Source organism: Pygoscelis adeliae, unplaced genomic scaffold, assembly GCF_000699105.1.
Source record: "Pygoscelis adeliae isolate BGI_AS28 unplaced genomic scaffold, ASM69910v1 Scaffold113, whole genome shotgun sequence".
Classification (NCBI taxonomy): domain Eukaryota; kingdom Metazoa; phylum Chordata; class Aves; order Sphenisciformes; family Spheniscidae; genus Pygoscelis; species Pygoscelis adeliae.
In genome coordinates this window covers 3,240,218-3,253,291 of record NW_008825108.1, presented here as the reverse complement: position 1 = coordinate 3,253,291, position 13,074 = coordinate 3,240,218, and the positions used below count along the sequence as shown (strand labels likewise).

The window sequence follows — 13,074 nt, the reverse complement described above, 5'->3', positions numbered from 1 at the left end:
TTTCTTGCATGTACTTTATGTACCAGTTGCTTCAACAAGACTACTCAGTATCTATGTTTCTGCAAAACTGGAGTGTAACTTTATAGACAGGTTTTTAAAATGAGAATGAAAAGAAAGGCTGATAAAGTAATTTGCTTTGGCGCTTGTTTTTCATGTTATGACTATGAACAAGTTGTTCAGACTTTCATACCCAGTATTCCTACTTGTAGTAGCTGTGACATTTATCAGTCTCTGCTGCAAGTTGATTGGAGAAGGATGTCAGTAAGTTAGTTATTTAATAATCTGTTGTAAACTGTACCTGTCAGTAGCTACAAAGTATTATTTTATGAAATCAGTGATAGTGCTTGGCTTTAACAAGTGTTTACATGTTCAAAGAGCTTAATGCAAAGTGTTTGATTAAATAATTATTCATGAATTTACAAACATTGACTAATTGCAAAAAAATCTGAGGGATGAAGCAGAAATGAAAGAGTAACTTTAAGAGTTATAGGCCAATATCAATGGCAGGGTTAGCACAAAAACATTCAATTTTCAAGCTTTTATGTTTACTGTGCTTCTTTTTTGGTCTCTGAAAGAAATAGTTAATTAATAGGTGTGGAAATAGTTTACAATATTTTTTTTTCAAGTAAACTTGGCTGAAGAGATTCATAATCTTATGCATTTGCAGATCTATTACATAATTCATTTGTAAGGCTCCTAACTATGCACTGAGACTTCAAAGAAAGTCTTATCTGACAGCAAAATTTGTCCCTAGATTATTAGTTCTTAAAATCATTTTTATAATTCCTTTTATTAAAGAGACAGTAAAAATAAGGTAATATGTTACACTGACTGTGATGGGTTGGGGAATTTCGCTGTGCTGTTCTTGATTTAAACATATTCCTGCGTGGTTGGTGGGGAATACACTGAATTGCAAGGTAGTTGGAGAATAATGCTCTGTCATGACATTTGCTCTCTTCTGGTCTCCTATACTGTCTGCTTAGTTTAGAAAGATGTATTCGCTTGTTACTGTATTTCATACACTTAAAATGGAGGGATGAGCTTTATGAAAGTATTTTGCAATAAATAAACCTGGACATTTTGCACATTGTAATTTGATGTTTTGTAGAATGACACCCTGCAGAGGGGTGTGGTAAAGCAGAAGGATAAATTCAGCGTTCTTTGTGCTGAGCATTTGATCCGAGATGTACGTATGTGTCTGCTGTATCTGAGGATGGTCGTGACGATCTGTCTGCCAAGTGAGGCAGTGGGATTAACGGAGGAAAAGTTCATATAATCCTGTAATTAAGGGCAGTAGTATTGTGTTTATACACACGAAGGCTGAATGAAGGTTGTGTGATTAGCCCCAGTACCTCCATATCCCAGCATTCAGCATTTGACTTACTGTGTTTTTAATGTATGTAGAAAAGTAAGTGAGACAGGTGGATGCTGGAGCTGCCAGCTACCCTCACGTGGCTCCCACACAGTTCAAGTGTCATTCCTGTAGCTGGACGATGGTCCGTGACCTGTGTCCTGCTGGAGCTGGGCTGCAGCGAATAGCTCAGGCGGGAGAAGAAACAGGTCAGCAGAGACACTGGGACCTACTGGGTTGCCCAGGACCCAGCTGTACCCCTGCCAAAGACCCTTCCAGCCTGGAGTGGTGTGGCACCTATTGCCAACACCATGCATGAGGTTTGGCGTGGCTCATTGGGTGAAGACATTTAATCCCCTGCCATAAGTTCTTCTGCTCCCAGCTGGAAAGAGGACTAAATATACCTGGCCAGTTCTGGCAGTCTTGTATCTGGTTTATTCATGATCAGAGCTGAGCGGCTGCACCGTGCATTGCTTCCCTAGCAGAGCAATGCTCAGCACGAGGGAGTACACCCTGTCCACAGGGCTTACTGAGGCCAGATACAGCACCGCAGGAATGTCAGCTACATACGACCAGGCACGCGTGCTATGAGCTCGGTGTGGAGGCAGAGCATGTCCATACCTGCCTACAGCTGACCGTGGAGACAAGCCACTGACTGTAGCTGTTTGGGCATAAAAGGGCGGCTGAGGAAGTTACCATTCATTTATTTGGAGTATCAGGGAGAGATTCAGCCTTGCTGTTTATGGTAGGAAAAGATTCTGTTCCCTTGATCCCGCTGTACCGCAGTGCAGCGTGGGGCCAAATCATTGTCCTTCCTATTAATTTGGAACATAGCAACTGAGAATACTGTACCAATTTGAGTATAAGTCGAGGTTTTAAAACTATTGAGTGGAAAAAGAGTGAGATTGCCCTTCATTTTGCAAATTCCCTATTGTAAATACAGCCCTGTGAAGCCTTTCTAACAACCTCAACAGCTTCCTCAGCTGTGCTGAACAGCCTGTTACAGCCACACGGCGCCGGCAGCGCGTACCGGTGTGGGAGCATGCGGGCAGTGCTGGAGTTTTGCTTCCTCAGCCGGGGCTGCGTCCGCATCCACACCAGCGCACCAGGCTTTGCTGCAGGCAGGCACCAGCATGTTCAGAAAAACCTTTCAAGGGCCCATATGCCACTGCAACTGGCAGGCCCTGGGAGTAAACACAGCAGTCTTACCTTTTGTTTCCATGCTGAAGAATTGGCAGGCATTTAATATTTGGGATGATTTTGTACTCAGGCTGACAGAGCATTCTCCTTGTCTCCTCTTATTTTGACTTTGTGCGCTAGGTGGGGAGGGGAGTGGTATGTCTTCTTGTTGTGGACTCTGTCTTTCTAGGAATGTGTCAGTGATTTAATATGGAAAACCGTCATTGCTTGAGACCACTGATTTTTTTTTCTAGATTAGTACTGTGTTTATGAGGGTTACCTAGAAAAAAATGTACCCTGCCTTTAAAATTTCCAAGAAGTTTCTCCCATGTATTTTTTTCCTTATATATCTTTAAAAACTGTAAACTGAGCCAGCAAAAAGCAAGAAGTACACTGAGGCTTCTGTTAACACCCGTTTATTCATACAGGAAATCTGCAAACAGTCTGTAATTCTTAGGGTGGTATTTTTAAAGGTTACTTCCCTGTCAAGGTTTCTCAGGTAGGGATTTGAGACAAGCATGTTTTCACCCTGACAAAAGCAGTATATTGTTATACAGCAATTTTCATATTTGTAGATTTCTACATAATGTTTTATGAAATTAATTGCCCCTAGATAAAAAGTTTGCATCTAAAAAATTAGAGTGAAATTCAGCTAGTTCTTTGTTCATCTATCTATTATTTCTGGGACTAATATCTTTTTCTCTGTGAGAAAAGGTATACATTTAAACATAAGTCTTCTTTCTCTCTTCATAATGTATTTAAAAACAACATTTACAACTGGTGAACTTAGTCCAGACATGATACTGAGTTGCTTTATAAAAAATTACTATTCCATTAATAGGTTTTCTTCAGAAGATCATGAAACAAAGATTTTATTATGGCTTTTTAATTCTATACTAGCCTCTGAATCTCACAGAGATGCAAACAAGGTGTACTTTAAGGAGAAAGAAATTAAATATTTCTTTCTATAAATCACTTTACTGGGTAGGTACTGTTGTCTTCCATTTTTAGCTTCTTTATGATCTTGAATTTTTTTTTTTTTTTTTCTTTAGAGGAAATTGCAAGACTGAAGGTCCATTTGCAAATCTGCTTTTAGCTTCCTGCACAGGGAGTAGCAGTGATATGGAAGAAATAGTTTGTCATCCTTACCTTTCGAGGAGAAAAATAGGATTTGACTGTGAGCTAGGTCTGTTACTGTAGCATCCCATTCAGGTGAAGCTGTGTCTTGAAACCTGTGGCACTGTAAACTGGGCAGAGGCTTCTGTGTCTCGGGTTTAATTCACCAGGATGTTTGCTGCCATGGCAGCCAGCAGCATTCACTGCAGTAGCAGAGAAGAGTCATATATCTGGGAATGCAGGTTGAATACTAAAATGTAAGGAGGCTTGTGCAGAGCTTTGCTTCAGTGGTTAATTTTGGCTCTTTATTGCGCTCTGACGTGGAGGCTGTACTTGCAGTTCTGTGTCAGCCCATCTAAAGTGAAGAGCCGTGCACTGGGATCAGTCATGATCTGGTGAGGGGGGGGGGAAAAGCCCGAGACAGCACTTGTGCCTACTTTGGATTTCAGAAGGCGGCAGCAGCTGTAGACAGAGATGCAGGCCCACCGCTCCGATGAGACCGGTGATTGGATGGAGAGGGGCAAACACAGTTGGCTTTTGGGATTACTTCTGTGCTGGAGCAGAGTGTTTGATCAACTCTCTTCTGCTTGAGAGAAATCCAAGTGAAAATGACTGTAAGTACTGCAGATTAATGTGACGGGAGAGAAGTGGCTTAGCAGAGACAGCAGCATAATTTTAAAGAAAATGACTGTGCCTGTCTAGTCATTTACAGTACATACCCTGCATGTTTGAGCTGTGCTTTTCATTGCAAGTGCAAGTATGCACTACCTGGGATATGCAGCGTGCAGTGCTGGAGGGACCACCTCCCAGACCTTTCCGAAGAATTGAACTGCTGTCCGTCTCAGAAATATGAAATCTAACTGAGGTGAAGCCCCAGCCGGAAAAATGCAGCGATCTGCTGAACTGTCAGTGTTTAAAGGCAAGGAGGTTAGAAGAGGGTGTGTTCGTCTTCAGAAGCAGAAGTCTCTAACCAATCTCACGCTCATCAGCGAAGGGGAGAAGAGGCGATACTCGTACAGAGAGAACTGGTTTGGAAACGCCTCCAAGTCCAGCCAGAGTTACCATCAGCGGGAGGCAGAAGCTGGAGGCAGAGGCTCCCTTTCCAAGGCACTTTCACAGTCGGTGCACTCTCTCTGCCACCCCAGCCTCACCGCACCCCAAGTGTTTCAGGCGATACCACCTGCTGGAAGCAGGGCGTCCAGGAGGTTGGGAGACCAGCGTACAGGTGAAGGCTTCAAGATTGACAATGAGGAGAAGGGAAAATCAGATGATGAAAATGCATCCTGCACGTCCCATTTCTCCAGCAGGAACTGGGCAGAGGAGGAGGAGGAAGGCTGCTTGCGTGAAGGGACCGCACATCTGGATGAAGATGTCATAATAACAATGCTGGGGGACCTAGAACAGGTCCTTTATACTGATATTTTAGGTAAGTTAACTTTGGCTTGACATCAGGAAGGGCAGGAGGAGACCCAAGCGTTAGCACATATCTGCATGGACCAGATTTTTGATCTTGACAGTGATTTCGCGAGACAGAACTGGGTTTATTTGCAATAGTATGCAAAAATAGGGTCTAGACATTTCTTCCTTGTTTGCTTACTCTTACCTCTAAAGACTCTATGAAATGGAAGACAAATGTCTAAATCACTTTTGACGGCTGCATAAGCAGCAACAGCCTGTGAACAATTGAGCATAGTTTGCTTGGCAAAAATAAGGTGAAACATTTAAGTGCTATTAGTTTACTCATAAATAATTTAATTTTAATGACATTTGTTTTCATGAATTTAAAATTGAAATCTTGAATCCAAGGTTTGGTTTAGATAGAAAATGTCTCGGCCTACATACAAACTGTCCCTCCAGTATTGCTTCCCCCTTCGCCCCCGCTGATAATTTCATCCATATACGTGGAATTGTGAGTGCCAGGGCTTCAGTTTAGTTTAAATAACCAGTTTAGTTATATCAGTGCATGCCAGTGAGCATTTGAAGTCCACAGCCATAGGTGCTTCAAAAGGCTTCTGTGTTACTGGCTTTACTTTTCATCTCTCAGCCTTTTATAAGAGCGCTCAAAGTGTTCATTTCCAAAGCTTTGTTCTTCAGCCAGTCAAATGGTTGAAGTGGCTGCTTGCTTTTCCAAGGTCATGTAGCATGTGTCTAGCCTGGAGGTTCTTTGCTGGTGGATATTTTAGCCCTGATTGTGTTTAAACATTCAGGATAATTTTTTAGCTGTGTATGTAATGTAAAAAGCTATCATCTCAAAATAACAAAGAAACAAGTGTTCTCTTTTTATGCATACCTTTTTGTTGTTAGACAATACCAGTATGCACAAAGGGGCTTCTCCTACAGATTAGAGGCTTGTTAGCAAAGGAAGCTGAGCTCTCCACCTGCCCCTGCTCCTCTTCATCTGCGTGTCCCTGAGCAAATCCCTGTTCTCTTGTGAGCCTCAGTTTCCCTACCTGCAGAGTAATACCTGTACTTTACTTTGTGAATGGAGTTAATATCTAAGAGTAGACAATTCTCTGGGGAGCTGCTTATTATTTGTAAATCCTTTTATGAAAATCAGACAATTAATGGAATTATTATTCTCTCCTTTATCTGCTTTGGGCTGTAATTACATGTGCAGAAGTACTGAAATGATTACGAACAGTATTATTAAATGCGCAATTATGGGTGAGCTTCAGAAATGTGAATGTAAAAGTTTAACCTAGGTGGTTAGTGATTTCTGTAAAATGTTTATTTTGATGTCCTGTGTACATATCTCACACAATGGAAGAAATTAACCTGTAATGCTTCGCTGCTTATAGGTAAGAATTTGGGGACAATCTTTTGGCATATTTATGTTTAACAGAAATAATGAAGCTACTTAAGCAGATTATATTTCATGGGGTCAGTAAAATATTTACATCAGACTTTCTTGTAAGAGGAACAGAATTTTGACAGAAAGTTTCAGGGTGCATCTTTCTTATCCCAGTCTCTCCACATATGAAATAGAATGGCTTTTCTTCAGCCTACAAACCGGAATCACTTGAGATAACAAGCCAGGGAGCATTTCTGATATGTTAGGTCATGCAAATATAGCTAGACTCTATGATGGCAGTGGGCCATAGTAATAAGCAACAAGGTGCCTGGGGGAGTCTGGGCTCCCTTTGAACCCATGCAGTGTGTCCCAATCCTGCTGCCGTAAGCACCATAGCGTCTCTTCTAGAAGGCAAGATGTATCTAGCTTTCAGAAAAAAACATATTCACCATCCCTATGGTCCTCTGTACAGAAGGAGGCTTGATGTAGATGGGGAGCCACAGTGCTGTCCTGAAAATGTAGGTAATGTCAGATGCAAGTTAGGTCTGAGGATCTTGCACTCTCTCAAGCATCGTGTTCAACTGTTTATACTTTCTGACTTGCTCATCCATGGTACAGCATGAGTCCATTGATACGGCCTTAAGAGAAGGATGGAAAGAAAAAAGAAGAATTATTTTTAAAACACTTAATAGTTACAGTTGTGAGGATTTTGTATGTAGTACTATGTACTATTTTAAGATCATAAAACTCCAGTTGTATCTTTTTTAGAAAAAAACGGTGGAAAGGTTTTGAAATTACCTCTTGTGTCACTGAGAGATCAAAAGAGATTAGAACTCAAACTTTTCACCTTTCCAGGATAGAATAACACCACTTTTTATGGTATAATTTGTCGGAAAGTAAAATATTCTTCTCTGTGAAAATATATTTTGGCAGTTTGCCATATATATGTACTTTTTTTTTGGTATTGCAATTATACCTTAAGGCTTTGTTACGCTATTTACTGTATAATATACATTTTAAAAGACAGTTGCTGTCATTTTTACTGCAAGAATTTGCAGTGTTAACATACAGCAAAGGACAACTGACAAGGATAAAAAAGGAAGGAAAGGGCAAAGTCACTGCAAATATGAATTATATTCAGTTCCTCAAATAAATATAAAGTATTGCTTTGCCTTTAATTCTGCCTGCTTGCACCCTGCAATTTGTCTTTCTGTGTATAACAGAAAATTGTCTTATACCAACAAGCTACTGTTTCAGCCCTGGTTTGAGGCAGGGCAGGTAACAGGTCCTGGGTCCCCCCCATATAGGTATTGTGGTAGGAACAGAATGTGATCCTGGAAGTAAATTTGGGTGCATTTGGTGGAGTGGGGAAAGCAAAGGGTGGCGACAGTGAGGAACTGAGTGCACTGCAGGCAACTGCCTGGAGGCAGGCACGGACAGCCTGCCTGGGAACTGTCTGGGCTTCCAACAGCAGGTTCAATCTAAGAGGACTTAATGATCTCCAGCTTTGCCTTGGCATGAGCCCTTTTGCTTCACGGGAATCTCCAGGATGGTGCAGAAAACTCTGCAAACAGTACATGGGATCCATGGGTACATTGATCAGCAAGGTGCTTGATTGAACATGCCTAGCTTGAAACACAGGAGTAGTTGTAGTAATTTCAATCTGAATGTGAACGTTTGCCTCCAGCAAGGTGTATTACATGTAAAAATGCACACAGGTAGTTTATTTCATGGAGCAAAATTTTGTGAATGGACATGTCCTCAGGGTGTGGCTTGAGAAGATGGAGAGTTTAGCAGCAGTGCTGGACCTGTATCCCCACTTCTTGTCTCCACTCTGTCCGGGTGTTGACCCCACTGTCAGTTCCATGGTGCCAACCCAGAGGTTTATGGACTGTTGGATCATTAAACCACTGAAGAATTTATTTGGAGCAAAAAAAACAAACAAGCAAACAGCAGTTCCTGAAGGACTGTTTGGCTGCAGCAGAGGACAGAAGACATAGCCGGGACTATGGGAAAACCTCAGCCTGGCATTGCTGTCAAAGCTAGCTTGACATTGAATCACAACTTCAGGGTACGTTGGCTAGTATCATGCATCATTTGTCTATCAGGGAAGAAATAAAGGGTATATGGAATGTATATGGAATAATTTATTTCCATTTAATGTCAGGAGTTGGGATTTTTCTTAACTGCCTGCAGAGTGTTTGGGCGATAGGACCTGGACTGCAGAAGAGGGTACAGTAGCAATCCAGTTTGTCCATGAGCTCAAAGGCTTCATCCTTTAGTCAAAACTCAAAATTAAGGAGCTTAAGTGAACCATTGTTCAATCATAGTTTGCTTCTGCAGATTCTCCCTTGTATTTGAAATAAATGTCACTGTAGATTTTAATCCAATGCTTTTTGTAAACCAATGTTAAACCCATACTTGTAGTTCTGCTGCAAGTCAACCTTTTTCCCATGCCTTCAAACAGATGTGTTGAGATTTTTTTACCTTACCAGAATTTTTTCCTGCAGGACTTCTTTTTTTTTGCTTTAGTTTTCCAGAATAATTTGTTAAATATAAAATGTTCATTGTTTCTGGCCCTATGTTGAGTATTTCCCAGTTCTCTGTCCTATGCAACTTTTCTTGCAAGCTCTACATTAATATCTCCTTCCTTTTTTCCCATTTTATCTACTCTGCAAAGGATACAATTTTTTTTTCCCTTCCTTCCCAAACATCTCCTACCTGTTTTTTCACTTAGATGGCACACCATGCTTTTCCTCAGAGACATCACTATTGTTGAATTTGTATCTTGTATAAACTCACACACAAACCTGGGAGGAGGAAAGGTGGCAACAGAATAAGAAATACAGCAACTTGAAGATGTGTGTCTGTGTGTGTATTTTACATTTTACAAATGTGAAATATCATAGTGCTACATAGTATTTTGCCTCTGCTTGCATTTCTGATCTTGATTTTTGTATGATGTTGAGTTTAAATTCACCAGACTATCTCCTGTTAGATGTATTCAAGATCAAACAGTTTCTAGATGTCATGAGGATTCCAAAATTAGATTAAAAGCTTGTTCTGGATGAGAATGCTGAAATCGAGAGTTAAATATTAGTGATAATTTTAGTGGTTGCACAATATCATTCTTGATGATAACATTTCCAGAATGAGGAGTAAAATTAACTTAACAAAGTGAGGTATGACATGAAATTTATCATTGATAGAGTCAAAAAGAAATTATTTGCACTTCATGTTCAGCATTGTGCACATAACTATAATAATGATGCTTCTTGCCAACCTTCTTTCAAGCAACAGATACAGGACGCAGCCAGAAGCAGAACTTTAGCCTTGAACAAATCAGTGATTTTTGTCACACATTTTCTTTTGAAATTCTCTTATTCTCCAAAAGAAAAATGAACTAAAATTCATTGATACATGAATATGCTAGAAAACATGCATTTTTGTTTCTTCATATATGACTTCTGGGGGTTGCTTTGAGACTTATTATGTTTTCCTTTTGTAACACATAATATATTAACTTTGTTTTTCCTTCTGTTTTGTTTGGTTTGTTTGGGTTTTTTTTATCGCATGAAGTAAACATTATTCCAGGATGTTCCAGGTGAAGTTCTGTAGGTTTCACTATTCAAGTTACCAGACTAGCTCTTCACAATGGATCCCTGAAGGCAGTTAAAATCTGCAATTGTATAAATGACGCATGTGCTTAGAGTGTTCAGATTTTTATCCCAAGAAGAATATTTTTTTCATCCCATATGAAGAATAATCTCCCCCTTCAGGAAACCATTACAGTTCAGGAAAGATGCTTTATTAAGTGCCTGACTTAAAGGGTACTTTGAAATAGCCGGGATGTTAGGTGCATACTGAAGAGCTGTTGTAACAGTCATCCCAGTTCTTTCCAAACACAGATTTACTGTGGCTTTATTTCCTACCAAGTCATGTAAAATGTCAAGGAGGAAAAAGGGGCTGTGTAACGTATCACGTGCTCTGGGGCTGCATCGTGCCTTGATTGCAGAGGATAAAAATCCCAACACTGTAAATCTGAGTTTCATTAATAGATTTGGGCCCTTTATACAGGGATACTTCACCAGGACTCTTTTAGGTGGGTTTTTTACATACCACATGTTATTTATAGGCATATGTGTGTTTTATTACTGAAAGGATGAGGTTTTATTTTTTAAAAGATTAAAGGGACAGACCTATTTACAATCATATGTGTGTATTCTCAGCTGTGTATACTTGTGTGCACTTTATTCAACCTTATACGCTCGTGTGCGCTTAAATTTATGCTGGTTTTGCTGTTTTCCTCCAGGGGAAGACCCTGAAACAAGAAGAATGAGAACTGTAAAGAATATAGCAGACCTGAGGCAGAACTTGGAAGAAACTATGTCCAGCCTTAGAGGGACCCAAATAAGCCACAGGTATACTGGTTTTGTGTAGATTGCTAAAAATTTGGACTGTAGGAGGGTATTACTAGTTGCTGAATGAATTAGAGACTTGCAAGGGAAAATTAACTATGACACTAACCATACTGTTTGCTAGACTGCCTCAACAACTTAAATGTGACTTTAATATACTTTACTGTCAAAGTGTCTTATACAATCATTCACAAAGATGGTTATTGTTTCATATACATCTACTTAGAATCCTATAAAATTTATTTTAGGTTATTTTATAAGCAGAGGTTATTGTTTACACAAACACACGTGTGCACGTGGAGAAACACACACACACACACAGAGAACATTTTAAAAAAATATATATATTCTTCCAGCCTTTGCTTTTCCTTGTTTCTCAGGAACAGAGAAAGCACAGTTCACTGACTTCTCGATTTTGTTTGGTAGCACATTGGAAACAACTTTTGACAGCACTGTGACAACTGAGGTGAATGGGAGAAGCATACCAAGCTTGACAAGCCGGTCCACCCCAGTGACTTGGAGGCTAGGGCAGGCCAGTCCTCGGCTGCAGGCAGGAGATGCCCCGTCCTTGGGCGCTGGTTATCCTCGCAGCGGCGCGAGTCGCTTCATACACACAGACCCTTCTCGATTCATGTACACCACCCCGCTTCGTCGAGCAGCTGTTTCTCGCCTTGGAAATATCTCACAGATTGACATGACTGAGAAAGGAAGTGGTGATTTGGACATGTCCTCTGAAGTTGACGTTGGTGGCTACATGAGCGATGGGGACATTCTTGGGAAAAGCCTCAGAACTGATGACATCAATAGTGGGTAAGTAGCACTTTTTCCCCATTTGAGCTAATGCATGATTGGCAGGTTTAAGAGGATTTTTCTAACAAATTCTGGCACACAAGTGGAAGTGGCGTTATGGTTGCTACATAAAAATATACATATTAAAAAAACCCCAAAACCACAAAAAAACCCTAAGCTGCCCATGATGTTCTCACCTGCCTTCAAATTCAGTTCTTATACTTTAACATCAACGTGACTTTGCTATGAACTTTGATAAGAGCACAGGTACTTCTTATTACTTACAGGAATTTCTTAGTTATCTGGTAAACCATCATTTTGCACTGCTTGCTCTGGGATGGCTCTTCTTTCGGTATTTTTATGTTTTATTTGAGATGGTAGATATGGTATTGGATGCAGCTGATGAAAAGCAGTTACTGACAGCACTGACTTTCTCTGTTTCCACTTCAGATATTGTCTAGTATAGTCTGTGTGATAGGCCTTTATTGCAATTTTTCAACTGTGCATATCATCTGAGCTGTAGGAATACCTTTTCATAAAAGAATAGATCAGTCACTCTCCTAGCATACCCAAGAAGAAAGTGACAATTATTTTAATTTTGTTTGCTTAATCAACTGATTGACTTTGGGGTACTGCACTCTCTGTGTTTCAAATTACTCTTTAGCAATTCTTATATCAATCTTGGGACATAAGTCACTTTACTCCTATGTATGTTAGAATTCCTAAAGCATCATTTAAAAAAAAAAAAAAAAAGCCATGTTACTGTTTTACTCATACTTAAATTACTGTTCAGTGCTGTTGTTGGCATCTCAAGGCTGCTCGGTGGCTGAGGTAACATTGATTTGAACAGAATTTCCACAGAGTACATGGCTGTGTCACACTACACTACTTTGCTCTATATAAATTTAGAACTCTCGCTGTCAATCTAATCTTTTATTTTGAAGTATAGCTATGAGTAGAGAATGGTGGCTGATGAAATTGGGTATGATACGTTCCTAAGGGCAAATGTAAGTCTGTGATCAAAGCTCTCTCTAGAGTAGTGTCTCACCTCAAGCACCATCCAAAGATAGATCTCTAGAAAAAGCATAACTATAAAAGAAACATATTCCTGTATCTCCCTGGCGCACTGTCTCAGTGATCTGTGAACGGAGTACTGCTGGCAAGGTTGTCCACAGCAGAGGTTTAGTGGCTGTCAAGTAGGATGCCATATTCATGTGTGCTAGAACAGAGAAAAGACGTGGAAAATGTTAATACTTTACTGTCTGAAGACCTTTTATCATAAAGGAAATATAAATGCTGCCTTTGATGGATGAATGAGTTTATTTTTTAAAAAAAAGATAGGGGAACGCTTTGCAGTGCCTGATGGGTTGTATTAATTAGCTTATCACATTAGAGAATTAATATAGTCATCTGGTGTGACTTTTCTTTGC

General features: G+C 40.1%; 1 protein-coding gene across 1 annotated transcript in view; it reads left to right on the top strand.

Moving 5' to 3' along the window:
* NAV3 (neuron navigator 3) overlaps positions 1 to 13,074 on the top strand; it is a 280,691-nt gene that overhangs the window by 156,990 nt on the left and 110,627 nt on the right. Inside the window, exons 10-11 of the mRNA XM_009327527.1 lie at positions 10,750 to 10,858; positions 11,282 to 11,665. Coding sequence (XP_009325802.1) covers positions 10,750 to 10,858; positions 11,282 to 11,665 — 493 coding nt within the window. The remainder of the gene's footprint in view (positions 1 to 10,749; positions 10,859 to 11,281; positions 11,666 to 13,074) is intronic.